Source organism: Hakea prostrata, chromosome 3 (genome assembly GCF_041222555.1).
Source record: "Hakea prostrata isolate BN-2017 chromosome 3, UWA_Hpros_2, whole genome shotgun sequence".
Taxonomy (NCBI): Eukaryota; Viridiplantae; Streptophyta; class Magnoliopsida; order Proteales; family Proteaceae; genus Hakea; species Hakea prostrata.
This window is the reverse complement of record NC_142602.1, coordinates 20,120,055-20,142,506: the sequence shown is the minus strand read 5'-3', so window position 1 is coordinate 20,142,506 and position 22,452 is coordinate 20,120,055. Positions and strand designations below refer to the sequence as shown.

General features: G+C 40.7%; 1 protein-coding gene and 1 long non-coding RNA gene across 2 annotated transcripts in view; both read left to right on the top strand.

The window, feature by feature from the left end:
- The first annotated feature begins 271 nt into the window (after positions 1-271).
- The window catches only part of LOC149021457 (uncharacterized), a 34,619-nt gene continuing 12,438 nt past the window's right edge, over positions 272-22,452 (top strand). The window contains exons 1-2 of the mRNA XM_089149688.1: positions 272-827; positions 8,337-8,484. Coding sequence (XP_089005814.1) covers positions 603-827; positions 8,337-8,484 — 373 coding nt within the window. The 5' untranslated portion in view covers positions 272-602. The remainder of the gene's footprint in view (positions 828-8,336; positions 8,485-22,452) is intronic.
- LOC149021458 (uncharacterized) lies at positions 16,033-22,316 on the top strand. The gene is made up of 3 exons (XR_016172335.1): positions 16,033-18,177; positions 18,271-18,714; positions 18,807-22,316. It is a non-coding gene; the product is annotated as an uncharacterized LOC149021458 (long non-coding RNA).

Below are 22,452 nucleotides of genomic sequence, written 5' to 3'. Positions count from 1 at the left end.
CCATTTTGGAATACTAGTACAATTTGTTCTAGCTTTTATTTGTGGGCTCCACATAATTTGTGATTATAATGCGGTGGAGACTGGAGAGTGTTCCCGGTAAAGGGAGATGATCCACACAAAGGATTTTCTTAACAAATTTGAGCAACTTAATAAGGGAAAAACAAGATTATCCAAGATTAGTCCGGACCTCGGATTGGATCTGGGCTGGTTTTGAACCGCCATTTAAACCCATTAATTGCTCCTTCGCACAGTTGAAGGCGCAGAGGTTGGAATTGGGAACGTCTGCCCGTCGGGGCAAAAGATCCGGTTGCCAAGTACATCATGTGTTTTTTTCTCTTTTCGGGACTGCATGCTACATTCGCGGGGGATATGGCGGTTCTCGAAGAACAATAGTAGAACTGTAGAAGCGAAGCGAGATGGAATGGAGCTGCTTGGAAATTGAAATTCGAATTGATCTCTGGACCGAGAAGGAAACATGGGGAAGCGAGACAATTTGACTGCCATATAGAAAAGGAAAGGTGTTTTCTTTATTATTCGCTGCAAGAGGTCGGCTTTCTTGTTCACTCTGACTTCCTCTTGGATCCCTGAGGCAAGGAGAAGGTATGGTAATGGACAAAAAGTCACTTCCTAGGCCTCGAGTTCGAGTTACTGCAAATAAACGAGTGAGACAGTCGTCGAAGATTTGGGATTCAGTGCTTAAGCTTGGGGAGAATGAACTGTACAACTCGGTCAAGAAACTTCAATGGCGAGAAATCGGGGGATTCCGGAATATGGGGCGTGGGGCTTCCTCGGCTTCTCAAGAAAAATTCAGGAATTTTCAACTACAGGTTAGGTTTTTCATTCGTTTATGGGTGACTGACAGTAATCCGCTTCGATGTCTGGGTTTATTGAGTTCAGCTCCCTGGTTTACAACCATTATTATTATTTGTTTTTCCGGTCGAATTTTTCATTTTGCTGTTGTCTTCTACTACCGTTTGAATTATAAACCTGGTCCCGGGAAAACTCGGTCTTGAACTATCACAGCTGCTCTGTTGGGGCTTTCTTGTATTGGTAGTGTAATTAAGTTATATGTTTCTACGGTTCTGCCGAAGCATTCGAGGGGCTGATGTTTAGACTAAGACCCTTATCTCTTTTGATTAGAAATAACAGTAGAAGATGGAGGAGATGTAAAACGAGCAAGTAAACAATATACTGGATACCTGATTGGAATCCCTACTAGCCGATAAAACAGTTGATTGAAACTGGACTTAATTAAAGATAACCCATAAAAAAACAAGTAGTTTATTAGAGAAATCAGAAATAGTGGAGACTGTAACTTAGGTTAAAGGGGGGGGGGGGAATCAATATCTTGGATTCCTGATTGGAATGAGACTGACTACTCAACAGGGTGAGATGAACACTGAAGAACATGGATGGGTTTTGGTGGGCGGGTTGTGGAGAGGAGGTGTAGGGTGTTTCTGCTATGAGGCCAATTAGGGAGAAAGAGGAGGGTACACTAAGTAGTTTGACGGTTCAAAATACCAGGGGAGGGGGAGATGTCAAACTTGCATCCTTTGGGCTGGGGGAATCAAAAAGAAGTCAAGGGTAAGGGACTTTTGAGTATATTCAAGTTTTGCATAGGATTTGATACTACTTGATCTTATTGTGTTTTTAGATTTAAAAACAAATGAAAACAGATATGTTGAGGTGATCCTAAATAAGGCATGGATGTATTCTTGCCATCAGATGATAGGATATGGTTGAAGGGAACATTGTAAAAGGTAGGCAGATCCTTGGTAGACTGGTAAGTAAGTGCAAGTGGATGCTTTTGGTTGAAGATCTGGTAAAAGCCTCGGAGGACATTCGTGAGATCAATTGTAAGCATGTATGATATTTTACATGGATGTTCCTCATGAAGGTGAAGGAAGAAGACCTGGCTTTCAAACTTTTTTCCCCTGAGAAGAAGCATTGATGGTATCTAGGAGATAAGCATTAGCTAATTCTGTTCTTATAGGCACTGTAATTCAGATGATGCAAGCATTATCCAAAATGATTGGGTGAAAAGCCTCTGGAGGTGGCTTTTCAAGGTTGCTGTCAAATCCCAGTGCTAAACCTTGGACAAGTGTTGGAAACTACCAAGCTGGACTGCTGGAGTGGGTAGGGGCTGTGATGTAACCAGCCAGGGGCATTGTGGGGAGGCTCTAAAGAGAGCCTAGGACATCAGTCCTCTTGCGGCATTAGCCAGGGGGACCAAATGATAACAGGGGTAACTTGAAGATGGATTGCTTGTATCCAAATACGCACAAGATAAGGTTAACTCACGTGGGTTACAATGTATTTTCCTTGGTTAATCCGCCCAGAAAGGCTACAAGTGTTATCCTCCTCCTTCCCACCGGATATTTGTTTTGTGGATGTTGTTTTCTAGGAAAATGTTCCCTATTTTTCTTGAACGCCTCTTTAGGGGAAGGTGAGTCTAGCGAAGAGGTTTTGGTTCTCATTCCTCTATTGGATATTCCCTTTGATATTCCTACTAATGAAAGCTCACTTGGAAGATGGAGTAACTACACAAGAACAACAATTGATGGATAAGGACAATAATGTGTAGGGGGAGCAATAACCTACATTGTAGTCTCCCTTGAAGACTAATAAGAAGAAAGCAATTAAGGAAGTCCCCTCTACCGCTCCTAGTTGATTGGAAGCACCAACTCCTAGTCTTGAGGAGAATGTTCCTTGTAAGTCATCTCTTGACTCTGCTTTTGATCCCTCCCTATACTTACCAGTTGCATTAAGAAAGCAACCATGAACATACACCAAGCATCCTATTTCTAATTATGTCTCATATCAGTTACTATCCCCAGCTTTTCAGTACTTTGTTTCCTTCTTAACTTGCTTCTATTCCGAACACCTGGCAGGAAGCACTAACTTATACACACTAGAAGAAAGCGATGGATGAAGAGATGAGAGCCGTGGGGGAAAAAAAACCAAATGTTGGACTTGGTGATTCTACCTATAGGAGAAAGGATTGTTGGATGCAAATGGGTGATGGTATGGTAAAAAAATATAAAGCGAGACTAATAGGCTAAGGGTTCACTCAAACCTATGGGATTGACCACTAAGAGACCTTTGCCCCAGTTGCAAAGATGAATACAATTCGGGTGGTACTATCATGTGCTGTTAGTCTGGGTTGGAGCCTTCAACAACTTGAGGTTAATGTGGAGATTCAAGAGGAAGTATATATACGGATGTACCACCAGGGTACTCTTGTACTATAACTCAAGGGAAAGTGTAAAAATTGAACCATGCTCTGTATGGGTTGAAGTAGTCTTGAAGGGCATGGTTTGGAAGATTCCATAGAACTATGGTGTCCATCGATTATAGACAAAGTAATGCTGATCATACCTTGTTCATCAAGAAAACAAACTTCCATATGATAGTTTTACTAGTCCATGTGGATGATATTGTCATTACAGGGAGTAGTGAAAAAGAGATTTCAGCTCTAAAGATATTCTTGGGTGCTGAATTTGAAATCAAGGATATGGGGCAACTCAGAGATTTCTTGGGTATAGAACTAGCATGTTGAGCAAATGGCGTATCTCTCTCTCTCTCTCAAAGAAAATACACTCTGGATCTGCTTACTGAAATTGGAATGTTAGGGTGCAAACCAGCTGAAGCTCCTATTGAGTTAACTTACATTTGAAGGCCAAAGGAGGAGAACCCTTGCACAAGACCAGATATCAAAGACTGGTTAGGAAGCTGATTTATCTCTCTCACACTTGGTCAGGTATCACTTTTGTTGTTAGTCTGGTGAGTTAGTATATGCATGACCCTCATTCCTCACATCTTGATGCTGTCTATCGTATCCGAAGGTATCTAAAGGCCTCTCCAGCAAAGGGGATTCTGATTTCTCCTTATGGACACTTGAAAATTGAGGCATATACAGATGCAGATTGGGCAGGGTGTCCTGATGATAGGAAGTCTAATCTTTGGGTACTGCACTTATATAGGAGGAAATCTAGTAACTTGGAGGAGCAAGAAACAAGCAGTGATTGCTAGGTCCAGTGCTGAAGCAGAATTTAGAGTAATGGCACAAGGAATTTGTGGGGTATTATGGCTAAAAGGACTTCTTCAGACCTGAGGACAGATTCAAAGACTTCCATGCAACTACTTTCAGATGGTAAGTAATAAGTTAGCAATCAACATTGCGCACAATCTAGTTCAGGATGATAGGACCAAGTATATTGACAGACACTTTATAAAGGATAAGGTTTAGTCTGGGTTAACTCACATTTCCTTCGTCGCATCTGACAACTAGAAGGCAGATGTGCTTACAAAGACTCTGAGAAAAAAAGTGTTTTGCAATATTACTTGCAAGTTGGGCATGATAGAATGATAGATATATTTGCAACAAGTTGTGGGGGGAGCGTTGTAATTCTAAATAATATTAATCTCAAAGATAAAAAATGTCTCAAGGATTTATTTTTGTATTAGTCCCACATCGGGAAGTGTTCTTTTGTCTCCTATATTTTCTATTATAAATAAAGCCTGGCTGTATCTCTCTGACACAAGTCAGAATTCTTGGACAATTCAACAGTAATCTAATATGCTAATGGCTTCTTCTACTCATGTAACCTCAGGAGATGAATTAAGATTTTTCCAGTCTATCCATCTTCTGTTGTTGACTATAAGTACAAATTACAAGTGGTTAGAGCTTCCTACTCAATCTTATACTTAAATAACTTCCCAAGATGGCTATTATCAACAAGACAATAACCACAAGCTACTTCCAACTTAGAATGCTAAGCCAAGTAAACACAAAATAAATATTCTACTCTAGTAACTCTTTGTAATATGCTGGGCATGTAAGAAGTCTCTCTTTAAGATCAGACCTTGATTTCACTGTCAAAACTTAAGGCTACAGGCTCTATCTTTGCAACCTTGCTAAGACCAGAATCATATGGGGAAGACCCACCAAATAATTGATAAAATTACTTCCAATTCTTGTGAAACTGTAGATAATAGAATCTGGAAGTTCCTCATATCTTTTATTTCAGGTCACTTGTCCATTCTGATTGACAAGATGCTCCTCCAAGAATCACTAGTAGCATAGCTACCAACGCACCAGAAGAATCGAGGTGATGGAGGAGTGTCAAACTCAAGGCGACAACAACCAAGGCTACCCAAAGAACTGCTTGGACACCTAAGCAACACCTAGACAACCTTGGTTGGTAGTCAAACTGATGTGAACACAAAGACCACGCTAATTGAAACACCAAGTGGGGCCCACAAGATGGATCCAAGAGGCCACCATAATTCTGGCCGAAACCCCTTGAAGGGCAATTTGGGCATTTTTGCCTCCTCTTGAAAGATGGATTCACATCCAACTCTGAGTCTGCGAGTGAGTATTTGATTTGAATAGTTTGGAGTCTTTATGTTATGTTTGACAAAGTCAACAGTCCTAGTTGAGGTAGGATAGGATTCCCTTATTTTATCCAGTTGAAGAAGTCCAGCTTGATTGTAATTTTAGTTGCTTAGGTCTTATGTTACCTAAATAGCATGTGCTTAATTAGATGACTTAAAGGGTGTGAGTGGGATCTCATATCCAAGGGCTGAGATTGCATAGTAATTTGATAAGTGTTTTTATAGTCCAATTGAATTGTAAAGGAATCCTTATCTGATAAGGAATTCCTAAGTTAAGTCAGAGTCAGTTAATTAGGCTATAATAGCCTCTCCATTGTAAGTTATTTTCCGATTTGAAAACTTTGAGTGTCTAATGGCTTGAGTGCTGAGTGTGGTAGGGTTCCTAAGAGGGGGAGGGAGACCGTGAGGCTGTCTTTGAGAGCTTTCAAATTACATTTCCAGCATACAACCAATCCATCTTCAAGTTCAGAAGCATGAATTCACCAATTCCAGACCATCCAAGTAAGTCCCAGCCCTTCCCCCACCCCACCCGCAGCCTTCTCACACCTACCACCTTCAGCTGTAGCATTCCTCAGCCCCTTCCTTCTTACCTAGCCCTAGAAGCAATCCCAAGTTCCCAACCTAGTCTCAATTCACCCTAGCCCCGTCCCCTTTAGGTTCTGCAAATCCAGCCCCTCTCTTGCATCAATTGTAGGTCATCCCCTTCCTCCCCCTGTTCTGCTATTCCAGCACCACACCCCCCTGGTTAAACCCTCTTCTCTGGCCCCTCTTGTACCCTTTTCTCCTTTCCTAGAGTCTCATCTAACTGTAGAATCGAAACCCCAAATCAATTGCCCCATTCCACCTTGTATTCCCTATTCTGAAATTTCTGCAAGTCTTCTTCAACCTTGGAACTCTGCAGAACTTTTTGAAACTCAGTAAAACCCTAAAACAAACCCTCCATACCCCTTTAACCCTTCCAAACCCGAGTCCAAAATCTGAATCACAAAACCAGCAAATCTAGAGTCCATACCACACTGGCTGAAACCTCTGAAAACCCTGATCCCAGACCTAGTTGCCTTAGGATTCAAAATTTCAAAATCTGAAATTCAAATTACGAAGGATTCAGATCTGGAATTTTGTGTAGTAGGCTCTGAACCTGCCTTGAAACCCTAAAACCTCTCTATCTATGGCTGGAATATTACTGGGCAGCCATCTTATCTAGGGATTACAACATAAACCCTAACCCTAGATCGTGGTTTACATCACAAACATTGTGTCATGGGTTTGATGAGCTTACAACATCCACAGTCGGTTAGTTTCTACAATAGTTGATTTCAGCTTCAATCTTTGGAGTTGCTGCTCACTAATTTTATTTGGCACTAGATTTATGCTGGCCTCGAACTCAATGTTGGGGTTTGAGGACTCAATCTCTTGAGCAACTCAGTGAGATCCAAAAGAATTTTTGTTGCCTGTCATGTTTTGACCTTTGAGAGGGTTAGTTGTTACATTCTTGAAGTGCTCAGATACCAAGCTCCAAACTTAGCCACCCTTTGATCCTTAACCATCTTTGAGAACCAAATATTTTAAGTGCATGGATAGTCTATAGAGAAAATAATTAAAAGAGGGAGGGAGTGCTTTATGGGTGAAGCTACAGCATCGTTGAGGTGCCTTTGCATAATTTAGAGGTAATCAACCTCTTCTCAAGTTTCCTGAAGAGATTAATTTGTTGGTCCCCAGCTTTGGTTGTGCCGAAGCCTTCAGCACCCGATCTATTTTACTGCCTTTATCGTTCATAACTATGAACTGCAAGTGGTTAGAATTTCCTACAAACCTGCTCAATCCCCTACTTAAATAACTTTGATTATGACCATGACTAAATAACTTCATATTGAAACAACCTCCAACAATGCTGAGCCCAAATAAACTCATTTAACTACCATACCCAAATAACACTCGGTACATAATGAACTCGCCTCCCTTTAAGATCAGACATTCTCCTGAAGGTCAGAACTTGGAGATTAGAGGCTCTCTATCTTTACAACCCTGTCGAAACCAGGATTATATGCCAAATGAGTGATAGATTTTGCCCCCATTGCCCATGAAATTGTTGAAAACTGCATCCATAAGTTATTTGTAACCTCAATTTTCGGGACATTGTCCATTGTGATTTATAGAATGGTCTTCCAAAGTTGCTTGGTATTCAAACATTGTATGGTAGAGTTAGTGCACTTGCATTTGCCCCACCCTTGGCTGCTGTTACAGTGCTAAGTTGAGCTTTGTTTCCTTGAAGACATCACTCACTAGTTATATTTGGCTACATTAGGCGGGTAACAGTTATTGACAAGGTTTACAGTTGAGGGTTGCACATAATTCTTTGTAAGGAGTAATTTTCACAAATATATGACATATGTAGATGAACCATATTTTAGGTTTTCTTTGCATGAAGTGAGTGATATCTGTAGGATATCAAGGGTTTGGAAGAATTTCTGTTTTACAGATGAACTTCAAGAATGGTACTGTGATTTATAGGTGTAATGTGGAGGAACATTTGGAAAGATGCTTATCTCAGTTGTGTAATGGGAGAGTTGCCTTAATTTATTTGGGTTTCCCATTTATTTGTGCACATTGTTTATTTAAAAGACTTGACCAATTTTTTTTCTTCTTTTCTTGGGGCTTGGGATTCTGCAGAAAGTACATTTTACATTTCCACGAGATCTTTCCTTTTTTTCCCCCTTTTGTTTTCGATGGGAGCTACCAGCCAAGTAACTGAGTCTTCATGTGAAATTCCATTTTCATAGTATGAAGACTAGTCCTCAGTGGTTTTCAAGAATTTCATGTAAAATAAGGATATCTGGAAACATTTTGTGCTAAATGTTGTTAATCATCTTTGTTAGACTTGTGTAGTCATAATCTTGTTGTTCACCCCTTAAATTTGTCTTCCATGTCTGCTGGCTCAGGAGGAGTTTGATACATATGATCCAAAAGCTCATTTATTTCTGAGACTACAGTTCCTTAAAAAGAGATCGAAAATTATAGAGATTGTAGCAGCCAAGGATCTCATATTTGCTCTTGCTCAGTCCGGCCTCTGTGCTGCTTTCCATCGTAGTAAGTAGCGGGCTCCTCATGATTTTATAATTAAATTAATTTTGCTTTGGTAGGTATATGTTTTAGACAAACCAGAGATCTGGCAAAGATATTGGGTAAAATTTTTTGGTCAGTTTATTTGCACTATTTGACAGTACAGTGTAGAATGTAGATACCTGCAATGAAGTCAAGAACTCTATTTTAGTGTTTAAATGATCTAAAATTCTGTGGCTCTGCCTGTTGGTATAAGTGTACTTTTGTGTACTGATAAATAATTGTGTCTTTTAGCAAAGTAACATAATGATTATGGTGTTACTATATGATAAGTCTAACTATTTTTTCTAGTTGATTGGGTTTGTTGAGTCTAAACTCTAAAGAATTCAAAGATGTTAATATCAAGGATTTTGCTTAATGCGGTTTTCATTGTTTCGTGTCTGGTATTTGTTTCCTGTAGATATGTTTCTTTCCTATCCCAATTTTGTTCAGTTGTTTTCTTCCCTTGTCTGGTATTTGTTTCCTGTAGATACGTTTCTTTCCTATCCCAATTTTGTTCAGTTGCTTTCTTCCCTGTATATGATTTACAGATTATACCTGCTTAGCACCAACAAAAGTTGGAACTGCCAAGTTGGTGTTCTGTGTGCAGTAATTTATGCAATCCGAACTTAGCTTATGGATCTCAGATGCAAGCAGTCCCAGCAATCAAAAGATTCAAAACTGTGATAAAGTAAGCAACTGAACTGTTATAGGATTGAAATCATACTGATAGATGGGGAGAGAGAAGAGATGAGGTCGATTTTCTTCGGACAAAAAAGTGAAGAGAAGAGAACAGAAGAAAAGAGGAGAAAAGAAACAATGTTTTGAATAGGAGTTGTATATGCCAATCTCAACAACATCAAAACTCTTAAAAAGAACCCTTACTGATAGTCTGATGCAGGTGCACTACCTTGGTCTGACCCAAATCCATATGGGTACACAAACAGAAATTAACTGGGTTGATTTGGGTCTTTTGACTAGTAGGCTAGGAGATATTGTATGATTTTTATTTTGGGATTAACATGCAATTTTTATTTGGTAGCTTATGTAGAGATGTCTGTTAGGACTGATGATTTGAGTTTCTGGATTAGTTTTGGTTTCCTTTGATGTTGGGTTTCTTTTTCATTTCAAGTAAATGCAATCCTGCAATTGGAACTCAGATTTGAAGACTGGAATCATGAAGTGTTTGTAGTGCCTATGTGGCTGGAGTTATCATGCTATCCTGTTTCTGGCTCACCTCTTTGGTGATTTTCCCATTCCCCTGCGACTCTGATATCCACTTTTCAGATTTCTTCCCAATTCTCATACTAACCAGCTCTCCACTAATTTGGTGTTAGAGCCGAAGGATTCTTCTCTCTCTAATAGTTGTATTTCTCCTCCCTTTGAACGATCCTTTTTCTTTTGGTTGTAACCCTCTCATCCGATTCCCGTAACAATCTGTAGAACATTCAATGCATTAAGCACAGGCAATCTTCTCAAGGTTGCCTTTTTCCTGCAGTAGGTTTTGATCAATTTTCCTTCTCTTCTGCTTTATTTTATCACCTACAACACCCCCCAAACCACAGAAAAGAGAAGAAGAATGATGTGAACGGTGATCTGGGGTTTTAGTTGATTGAATATTGTCCTAGAACCAAGCTCACCCCAGGATCCTCTTCCCTGAGAATCAGCAGTCTTCTAGGGCTATAATCCCCTCCGTTATATGGTTTTTGTAACAATGGATAGGAGCTAGGGTGAGGTTAGGGCTAGAATAGGTCTCAGCCAGGCTTATAGGTCTAGGGGTCTGCATTTTTAAACTTTACACCTTGCTGTTATTGAAATTTCAGAACTGGATTTTTACTTTAGGGTTTGACTTCTAGGGTTTGTTAGGTTTTGATGGATTCTAGGGTTAATTGGAAGGGTTCTAGGATTTAGCTAGGCTGGAGTTAATTCTGTAGTTATTATCTTGTAATTTCAGAATTAATCCAAAAGGGCTAGGGCTTAGAAAATTTGTCACTTAGTTGGATTGAGACTCTTAATGATGTAACCATCATTCTAGGGATAGGAGTTTTGTTATTGTTTCCCTAAAATTAGGGTTAGCCCAGAGTCCTCTCTTTGTGAACCAGCAAAGTAATTATTGAACCTGGGAATAGGATATTTTAAGTTTTTAACAAACTTAGATGGATGATTATGTTTGGGAAAATTAGGATTTTGGGGAAAAAATAGGGATTCATAAAAACCTAAATAGGTTGTAGGAATTAAGATGGTAATGAGTTTAAGGTTGTTAAAATTTGCATGAGATGTGGATACAACTTCTGCTGGATCGATCTGGATCTTCTATAGTTTCTATTTTAGTGTTGCAGTTCCTATTTTTTGTAGTTCCCTTTTTACTTGCTTTCTATTTTTTGTGAAACAAAATATTGGAGGGAATATATTGTCCTAATATTTGGTAATATTTGTTTCTATTTTAGTGGACAGAATATTCTGTCCCTAGTATATTGTAATTGCAGCCCATAAATAAAGTGGTCTGTGAGTGTAGGAAATCTATCTAGAATTGTAGGGAGCTATCCTATCTCTGCTGGTTCATCCTCCTTCCTCTTTGCTTCTTTCTTCTTTTTAGATTCTGGTTTGATTCTTAGAGTCTGGTTTCTGACATGGTATCAGAGCAGTGACTACAGATCCTGTTGTGAAATTATAAACATTGTAGGTTGAGAGTTGGGAGGTTTTCTTGTTTGTGGTGAAACCTAGTTCATATAAGAAGGAGAACTAGAATTTGATGAAGATTTATGATTTTACATGATGAATCACAACCGATGAATTCTGATCTGCACTGCCGAAGAACCCTGGACAGTTGTTTTTCCTAGTAACTTATCTGAAATTTTCTGCAATTGTTACTACACTATCGTTGAGGCATTCCCTGCCCTATTGGGTGTTTTTCCTCCATAGCTGCTACAGTTTGTTGTGAGTACCACTGAGATTGCTGCTGCTGCCCTATTGAGTCTTTGTGTTCTTGAAAAAAAATAAAATCTGTTGGTGTTGTATTGGATTCTGCTGTAAGATATACTATTGCTGCCTCTGTTTTATTAAAATTTTCTGCTTTGAAAGATACTGTTGATACCATATTGCCTTCCAATTGCTTCTGTTATTGGTTTTAAGTACGACAAGTGTTTGGAATGTTTTTTTGAATGGTATAGTTACTTTGTTTACCAGAATCAACTTCAATTGTGTTATTCTTCTAGTAAATAAGGTTGCTTTGTGGTTGTCATTACTTAGAGCTGATTTTGAACAATAAGTGCCGACTACTATATATGTTGCTGTCTTATATTATCAAAGAAATAGGACCTTGTCTTACTAGTACTACAACATTGTTGCTGCTGATTCAATACCTTTCTCTGATTTAATTTGTTGTTATCTTGGATCTTTGGGATACACTACTGGTTCGACTCTTCCTTTGACGCATTTGCCACCTTAATATTGGTTGGTGCTTTCCTTATTGCTTACACGGTTTATTGTTGTTATGTTGTGAGTATTACTTTTGCTATTGCCCTGTTTGAGTTGATGCTAGAGTTTTATACTTTTCTATTATAATGACTAGAAGTTCTTGTATTTGGTTTCAAGTAACATGGTTCCTTCCTCAGTAGTGACTTTGAGATGCTGGTAAGTGGTTTTTATTATTTGTCCATGTGTATTGCTACATGTGAGGGGGAGATTGGAGTTCTTTACCTACCTACTTGGTCCATAGTAACCTGTAGTACATTTTACCTACCTACTTGGTCTGTAATAACCCATATTGTCTTTTACCTACCCACTTGGTCTTTAGTAACCCATACTACCTTTTATCTACATACTTAGTCCATAGTAACCCATATTGTCCTTTTACCCACCTACTTGGTTCAAGTGACCCATGCTGCTTTTTATTTACCTACTTAGTCAGCCGTAACCTATACTGCCCTTTTACTTACCTACTTGGTCCATTGTAACCCATATTACCTTTTACTTACCTACTTATTTCGCATCAACTCATACTGCTTTTTACGTACTTACTTGGTCCACACTCCATAGTAATCAATATTGTCTTTTACCTACCTATGCCTCTACCTATTACTTGCCTTCTTACAAGACTTATGTGTGGACATTGGAGCCACAATTTTTGTCTATTAAAGTGGAGATTCCTCCCAACTATTGACATTATTTGGATAGTGTCTTTGATGTTGTTATACTTATGGATATGGTTCATCTTCAATATTGCCTAATGTTCTCATTTGTTCGATGGTTCATTTAACATGAAGATTGTTGCCTGATGAAGTTCTCTTGGTGTTTATCGGTGTTGGCTTGTGCTTAACATTGATGAAGTTTTTTAATATATGTTCTTGTTACTCCAAGCTGGAGCATGGGAAATTTGTATGCTCTGGCTTGAGGGGGAGTGTTATGATTTGTGTGAGATTTGGATACTTCTTCTATTGGATGGAGATCTAGGTCTTCTTTGGTTACTTTCTAATTTGCTTATTGCTTGTTTCACAAGTAATTTCCCTAGGATAGTTTCTTTTTTAGTAGATTTGGGAGATTTAATGCAATATGTAATTTTCTTTCTTGCTGTAACTCATTTTGGGAAAACTTCTTAAATGAAAATCTGATTTTATATTATTAATATAGGAGAGAGCCAATACATGTATGAGCTCCGTCTTCTCTTTCTCTTCTCATCTTCATTCTTCTTCTTCTCTAAATTCTTGGGCCGGTTACAGGATCCTAAAATTCTAACAGAGGTTTCACAAAAGATTATGGGATGTTTTAGGGTCTTGGGAAGATCCTATGGACAAGTTAGGGTTTAGCTAATTTGATATGGGTTGGTTCGAGTTTTAACAATATTCCTATGGTAAGGTTTTGAGATACCCAGAACCACCCAAGAGCTGAAAAGAAAGGTTTTGGGTTGTTATGGGTTGATTCTTAGGTGTAGGGCTGATTCTTGGATGTATTTCTTGGTTTCTTGGTGAGTTCTTGGACTCTTTCTCGATCTGTCTCTTTTCTTTTCTTCTTCCCCCACCCCTCTCTTTCTGGTCTGAATTTTCAGAACTTGCCACGAGGCCTAAAGGGGAAAAGAGGGGCCAAAAGGGAGAAAGAGGGGGCGAAGGGAGTCGCAGGGTATTGGGGAGGGTGGGGGTGAGTCCTAGGTTTGCCGCAGTGGGTGGGGAAGGGGTTCTTGGGCTGTCGCATGGGCTGGGGAGGGCTGGGGAGGGCTGGGGAGGGCTGGGGAGGCTTACACAAGAAAGAGGAAGGGTGGGGAAGAGTTGTGGCCTTGCGGGTGAGGGAGAAGGGGCTAGGGTTGCTGTACTCACTTGATTCTGCTGCTGGGTTGTTGAATTGATGCTGGAGATTGGGAGAAGCTTGTTGGAATTGATGAAGAATACCTTCTAAAACTGCCGTGGCCCTCCATTGAAAGTCCCGACTTGATTTCCCTCAAGATTTAAATTCTTTGTATTCACTTCAACTTGTCTCACAATGAGGTAGGGTGGGCTGTGTATAGCCTTACAACTGGAGGGAAAAGACGTAGACTCTAACTTAGAAACCTAGCTTGACTCAACTTGGGAATCCTTTATAAATTAGGATCCTGTTTACAACTCAATAAATAACAACCACAAATAAAAATAAAGCATCTTGCAAAATCACAACTAATTATCCAAAAGGAATCTTAATTAAAAATGGATTTCAATTGGGACTCCAACTCTAATTGGGACTTAAACTCTTACTCAATTAAGGAAATACAATTAGATATAAACTCACAAAAATAAAACAAAAATTACTAGACCATAATATTAATCAAAATAAGTGGGAAAATGACCAAAATACCCTTAATAGGGTTCGGCCAGCCCACTAGGTGTGCCACTTTGGCATCAGTTTAGGGCCCAAGTTAGTGGTTTGGTTAGGGGGAGGATTCCTGTTTACATCGCTTAAGGTGTCGGCGAGGTTAGGGTTTAGAGGGAAGGTAGAGAAGGTAATCCTAAAAGGGTTTGGGGTTTGGTTGAGGAGTTTGGGAGTGTGGAGAGTTATAGTGAAACTAGGGTCTACGGTTTCTAGAGGAAGAAGATGCAGTGTAGGAAATTTCTGCAGCTAAGAGGGATGGGGCTGTGTAGGGTTTTAGAACAGGAAAATAGAGGGGAGAGAGGTGGGGTCTAGGGGAGGGTTAATAGGGGGAAGGGGATGGAGGTTTAGGGTTTAACATAGGGGAATGGGGCGCTGCTGCCGTAAGAACGGAAAGGGGGAGGGATGTCTGTGATGGGTTAGGAAAGGTGGAATTGGGTTTGCCATGGGGTAGGCAATTGAACTTACTTGCGGGAGAGTGTACTGGTTCACTCTAGGCTGCTATAGGTGCTGTCACAGGGCTGCCTCAGGCTTTAGAAGTTGAAGAAGATGAAGAAACTGCTGAAAACTAAGTGCTCAGCCGTGGGGATCCTTTTTGGATCCCATGCGTCCAATTCTCTTCTAGAACTCTCTGCAAATTTTATAAATCCAGTCTGAATTGTTTACAAGGTAGGAGGGGCTATTTATAGTCTCATTACATTAACTAGGACTCTCTAAAGAAAACTAACTAGAACTCAATTTAGGGAACCTACTTGGACTCAACTTAGGGATCCCAATTGGATTAGAATTCCCTAGTACAACTAAATTTTCTAAACTAGAAAAAAACTTAAGTAGAAGTTCCTAAACAAATACGACTTACATAATAAGAGATCAACTTTAACAGGGAATCCTACTTGAAATTATATTCCAACTAAGACTATTAGTTACATCAAGAGACTCGCAACTATAACTCAATTAAGAAAGTAAAAGTAGATTCTAACTCCTAACAGTGTGGGGAAACCAACTAGACCACTTTGCCCCAGGAGGAATAGTAAAATGACCAAAACACCCTAGTAGGATACGGGCCGTAGGGTTTGGGGAGCAACCCTAGGCCCTATGCTGCCACTGGAAATGATTCACATAACAAAGAGAGAAAAAAGAGAAGGGGGGGGGGAAGTAAAAGGAAAAAAAAAACTGTTTCAGAACTCTCGCTGCAATGGAGTTGATTCCCCATGTTGGGACCTCCTTCAAAGTCATTCATGATTGAGTAGGAGCTCAGCTTTCAGGAAACCGCACCAAATGTCTTTTGTTCCCTTTCTTCATTGAGCTGTAATGTCCTTCATGAAGAATTCTATATGTTGAAGTCCAGCAGCGATAGCTGGGTTTAGTAACGGATTTTTTGGTACCTCTATTTCTGTTATTTTGTAGGGTTGGTTTTCTTTTTTTGTTCTCATAGTTCTAGCGGTAGTTAGTGAAAGGACAGAACAGGATTTTCATTAGTAATTACTATCTTATAAATATATCTTGCGATTAGTAGGTTCTCAACCTAATCATACCTTTCCTCAAGCTTGTGTAACTCTTCTTCCTCTTCTTTTCTTCTTCTGTTTCTTTTTTCTCAGCTCTTTGGCTGGTTACAGAGGTCTTGGATTGTAACACCATGAACTCAAATCCTTGCTTGTTTTCCAAGTCTACTATGGTTATGGTACCCACCCACCCACCCCCACCCACAACATCGTTTCGTACTTTATTTGTGATGCGTCCAAAATCTGCTTAGCTTTTTGATCCTTGAGGATTAACCTGCAAAACAATGTTAGATGTGGCCCGACCATGGGGTCGAGAGGCTACCTCTGAAGGCTAAGTCAGTAATGGAACTGATCACAAAACTCTGATGAGTTGCAGAGCTTGAATTCAATATAGAATGGAGGGAAATGATTTAGATACCTTCACCGTGTGTTACTCGCTTGTTTAAATAGTTTTTACCTTTGATTCTCAACTGTTGGGTTCGCTTGTGTCTCCTCTTGATGGCCATTCGATCTTAAGGTGTTACCCCTTCTTCGTGGATAATGGCGGTTCCCATGATTAGCACAATCGCCCACTTCGCATAATGGCAGTTGCCATTTATGACTCGATCATACATCCTAGATTCCATTGGATCATGTTTATCTCCATAACCGCAAGGTTTCTTCCTCCCTATGCAACTGTCTGGTTCGAACCTTAGGCCGGTCTCGATCATAGTTGAGCTGCTCCCGATCGGAATCTGTGACCCGACCGTGGTTAAACCCGGTTTGTGCTGTTTTACCCACATCACGAGCCCCTCAAGCCAAGTGATTGGAAAGAACCGAATGATTATTTGGTTTGCCATTCCCGATCCTGACTCTTGAATTGATTGTTATCCTGAATTCAAACGTCGCCTCGCATTTATTGTTTCAACAGGGCAACAATACGCTCCTCGAGCTGCATGCCTTTCTTGTTCCCTATGCCGAAGGCACCACGTGGACCTTTCCTGCAGTTGTCATCATTACTTTGATAAGTTTGAACCGTTAGTGATTGTTAGCCGTTGATCTTCGTTCAATCTTGTTCATCGATGATCGGTACTCGAACCGTCGCTCACCCTAGTCCACTGATTAAAGTGAATCTCAACCATTCATCGTCTCACCTCTGGGGCTATTTAAACCCATTTCTCCTCAGTTCTCGTCTTTCGCTTCTTCATTTCGTGAATTTACCTGCACTCAAAGTTTCCAGGGCTCTTTTTTGCGATTTTCAGTTACTCAACTTCCGGTTTCAGGCTTCATCTTATTCAAGATTCGACAAGTAAGTTCCTTTTCTTGCTCTTGTTCATTCCTTTGCTCCTCGTTTGCATTCTTTCGTAGCTGCATCAGACCTTTGTTTCCTTTAGATTTTTCTTTCTTTTCCACAATGGTTAATGATAGAACCTCAAACGATGACTCTGTCGATCGTATGATCGACGGAGAGGGCTCTGCTAACCAAGTGAACCCCTCTCTCTCAGTAGAACTATCTGGTGATAAGGATAAGAGAATTACCAACCGATGGTATACCTCTATCCTTCTGTCCCTAGGAAGCAACCTGGGAATGTGTAGGAGAAGAAAAAAATTGTTTCTTCTCAGCCTTCCTGATAGCAAAAGACTTTACCAAAAGCCTTTGCTGGAAGTTCCCGATCATCCAAAAGACCATCTCATGGGCCCAGCTTTTATGTGTCCTAGATTCGTCCGGAGGAAGTTTCTTCTATTTTTAGTTAGTTTTCTCTTCCTGTTGATTATATTCTTCGACTCCCGAACTCTAATGAAAGAGTCAATTCGGCTCTTAATGAAGAATTCTCTATTTACACCAATACCTTGAAAAGTGGAGTTTGGTTCCCTTTTTCCTCTCCCCTTTTCTCTAAGGTACTTAACCACTGGGAGATATGCCTAGGTATGCTCCTCCCTAGTAGCTGGAGGTTGATTATCAGGCTTCTTGGCCTTTGTCACGAACCAGAAATAATTCCTTCTCTTCCCATTTTTTCTCAATTCTTCTACTTAAGCAAATCCAACCCTCCCAGTTGGGTTTTCTTTTCAAAGCGCAATAAGTCCGAGCTTGGATGGTCGGGGAGTATCTTGGCCAAAGTTACCTGCCCCTCAAACCACAAAGGGTGGTGCCATCGGTATTTATTCTGTCGAGCTCCACCTTCGGATCTTAATCTTCCGATTACTTGGGGCAGCTTCGACTCCCACACTGAGGTGAATCGTCCCTTAGCCTTGTCTCCCAACAAAGCAATCGCCGTAAAGAAGATAAAATCTATTCGTGCATGTCAGGAGATACACAGTTTGGCTATGGAGTCCGAGGCCGTTCTCCAGCTGTGGTGTCTAACGCTTGGTGAGCTCCCGAACCCCATCAATCTTGCTTTATTAATTCTTTGTGTATATATCCTTGATGATTTTTTCTAACTGCTTTCGTTTCCTCTTGTAGTGCCTCCTCGATACAATCCCCAAGCCGTTCGGGCCAATGCTACCAGAGGATTGGCTATAGTTGAAGAAAGAGTTGCTTGAACCAAGAAGAAGGAAGATGATCCCCCTGCTTCGAAGGTTGTTGTTCAGGCTCTGAAAGGAGTCCTCAAGGTTCATCAAGAGCCTTCGGGGAAGGGAAAAGCCCCCGTTGATGTGGAGGAATCCACACACGATGACATGCCTCTCACAAAGAGGAGGCATGATCTTCAAGACGACGCCAGTTCAAATAAAAGGTGTTCGGATACCGAGGGTGAGATCTATATCCCGCCTGGAAGTTGAAAACGACCGACTGCATCATGGATGATTATGACAAGGCTTTGGAGTGGAGTACCTTTGCTCAAATGCCTACCGAGAGCAAAGCCCTTGGTTCTGTCTCTGATGAGGCATTTGTGAACGCCTCAATCAAGTAAGTCTTTGCCTTTGCACCTTGTAAATTTCTGTAGAATATTTCTAATTCCCGAACTTTGCTGTTAATCATTTTTCTTTGCCATTTTGTAGGGTCATTGCAGATAGCTTCCATAGGCAGATGGAGGCTATTCTTCAGGTTGGATAGCTTAACATTTGGTCAAAGCAGCTAGAGAAAGAGGTAGAGGCGAGAGGCGCTGAAATTCTTCGTCTCCGAGGAGAGAATAAGAAATTGGAGAAAGTCTCCAAGGACCTTAAGGTTGCCAACGGGAATATTGGTAACCTTAATCGGGAAGTGGAAAGGCTTTGGGGGGTATTGAAAGAGTCAAAAGTAAAGATAGAAAATTTGGTGAAGGAAAGAGAGGAGCCTCAAAGTCGGGCAGCGCCTTTTAAGCCCGAGGAAATCTCTATAGAGGCCAGGAAAGCTTGCGTTCGGAAGTACCTGAACAGCAAGCCCCTCAACAAATTGTTAGTCCCTTTTAATACTCAGGCTTATAGAGATGGGCAGAATGATGTATGGAAGTTGATCCTGAAGAGGAACCCGACTTTTGATACTGCTCCTCACCAAAATGTCTGCCACCCCGAAGTCTTTGAAGCCCTTCAACTCCCTCTTCCCGAATGGGCGAATGATTTAGAAGATCCTCCAGCAGCTGATCCCAACCTCGATTCTATCTTAGTGATTCTCTGCCTTTATCTCCTGAACTTGAGGTGGTTCAAGAAAATGCTGCTCCAGAAACCACTGCTCAAGCCCTTGGTCTCGATCAAGTTCCAGCCTTAGCACAAACTCCAACCAGCTAAGAAAACCAAGATCAAGCTTCATGAACATCTCTCTCTTTGTTTTTTTTTTTTTAAACCGACTGCGTTTGGGTTCTTTTCTTCCTTTGTACTTTTGTATTTTTGTACTTTTTGTAAAGGCTGGCCCTTTATGGCCTATGTGTTAAAGAAAACCTTCTTTTCAGACTTGTGTGTTTATGCTCATGCGTAGTTTTACTTTCTTTCGCCGAATGTCACTTAAATACTGGCTTTTCTTCAACCAATATTAGTCTCGTTTGGGTATGATAGATGTTCCATACCGATGCCCTATACTTCGAAAATTCCTAAGAATTTTGCTAAGCTTTTGGAAGTCTCACTCGGGCTTAGCAGAAGCCTCGTACTTAAAAAATTCGAGAATTTTTCTAAGCTTTTGGAGGTCTCACATGGGTTAGACCGATGCCCCATGAAAATTCCTGAGAATTTTGCTAAGCTTTTGGAGGTCTTATTCGGGTTCAACCGATGCCCCATACTTAGAAAATTCCTGAGAATTTTGCTAAGCTTTTGGAGGTCTCATTCGGGCGTAGCCGAAGCCTTTTGAATTGATGGTTTTACTCTTGTAATCCTTGTATGCCCCCCATTCAAAGGGGTTTGGTGATCAAAGGTACGAATTGCATTGATAACTGAAAATTTGTTACATCCCATAATTGGAATAATATCTAAGGATAAAACTTTTTAAGATGCCTAGCATTCCACGACTGATCAAGTTCACGATCGGTTGCTCGATTCTTCAGCTTATAAGCTCCCGAACCAATTGGTTTGACGATCATGTATGGTCCTTCCCACGAAGGTTCTAATTTCCTTTGATGACGTGGATCAGATGCTAAAGTGCTTCTGAGGATTAAGTCTCCCGATCGATATTGTCGATGCTTACTCAGGCATTGTAGTGGGAGGCCACTCTCCTTTGATAGCGTTGAGTTCTAGCGATGGCTTTTGTTCGGACTTCGTCTAGCAGATCTAGGTTGTTTAACAGTCCTTGCTTGTTTGCTTTCTCTTTGAATTCCTGTTCTCTGAGTGTTCCTGCCATCACTTCTCTTGGGGCCAAGGCTTCTGACCTATAAGTTAATTTTAATGAAGTTTCTCCCGTGGGTGTTCGAACTGTCGTTCGGTTAGCCCAGAGGACATTCGGGAGTTCCTCGACCCATAAAGCTTTGCGTGATTCAAGCCTCTTCTTTATTCCATCCAACAAGGTTCGGTTTGTTACCTCTACTTGACAATTGCTTTGGGGGTATGTTACTGAGGACATCCGATGCTCGATCATATAAGTACTACATAATTGCTCGAAGTGGGGATTGTTGAATTGAGTTCCATGATCGGTGACAAGAATCTTTGGGATCCTGAACCTATGGATAATTGACTCCAACATGAACTTTTCCACCCTCTTCTCAGTGATTGTTGCCAATGGAATTGCTTCGACCCATTTGGTGAAGTAATCGATTGCCACGATTAGGAATTCTCAACCACCGGATGCCTTGGCGAACTTTCCCATGATATCAATCCCCCACATTGCAAACGAGATCAGGTTAGGGATTGACGTTAGGGTTACTGCTGGTTTCTTCGACACGGTTGAATGGATTTGACAATTTTTGCAATGACGCACGTACTCCAGAGCATCTTCTTTTACTTTCGGCCAGTATAACCTAAGCCTCAATATTTTATGCGCCAATGCCCGACCACCCATGTGTACTCCACAGATTCCTTCATGTACTTCTGCTAAGGCACTTTTTGATCTTTCGGGTCCCAAACATCTGAGTAGTGGTCCAACATAAGATCTTCGGTACAGTCTACCATTCTACATTGTGAACCTTGCCGCTTGAACATGGATGACTCTGGTTTCTTTTGGGTCTTCGCCTCTTCGGGCAATTTGTCGTCCCGAATATATTCAAGGATTGGGTTCATCCAGCATCGCTTTTCCTCTATGTACCGGATATATTCAAGGATTGGGTTCATTCAGCATTGCTTTTCCTCTGTGTAAGATATTTCCCTTTCCTTTGTGCTTGAGAAACTTAACTCCTCAATGTACATTGAAGGTTCTAAGGTCTTTTCCTTTGCATTCGCCAGCTTTGAGAGCTTGTCCGCCATTGTATTTTCCTTCCTCGGAATCTGACAGATTCGGACCTCTTCGAAATCTTTTCTTAATACTTGTATCAACTCCTAAGACATTTGCAGCCTTGGCTCCTTCGTCTCGGACTCTCCCTGTACTTGGTTAACAATAAGTTGGGAATCACTGTAAATAGTGATCTCAGATATTGCTAAAGCTTTTGCTAACCGAAGGCCTACTAATAAGGCTTCATATTCGGCTTCATTGTTGCTTGCTTTGAACCCGAACCTCAGAGCATATCGTATGATAAAGCCCTCGGACTTCTTAACAAAACACCTGCTCCTGCCCCTCGCTTGTTGCTCGAACCATCTACATAGATATCCCAAATGGTCGGGATGTTGGGTTAGGTAATTTTTTTTTGTTGGAGTTGTTGTCTCCACCATAAAATCTGCCAAGGCCTGAGCCTTTATAGCTGTTCGGGGTTTGAAATCTACTTGAAATTCTCCCAACTCCACTGACAATGCCACCATTCGACCAGACAAATCAGGCTTATAAAGGACTTTTTTCAAAGGGAAAGTGATTAATACCTCGATCGGGTGTGCTTGAAAATAAGGTCTTAACTTTCTTGCTGTCAAGCCTGTCATCATTAAAGCCAAAGCCTGTTTCTCGATCTCCGAATATCTAGTTTCAGCTAGGCCTGTAAACGGACCGGATTCGGCTCGGATACACCAGTATCCGAATCCGATTAGCAAATCCGCTATCCGAATCCCGGCAAAAATTTAGAGAAGGCATCCGAATCCGAATCTTTATCGGATATCGGATAATAATCCGATCCGATAAAATATCCGATTATTGATTGATAATTGTCACTTTTTTACATTTTTTATT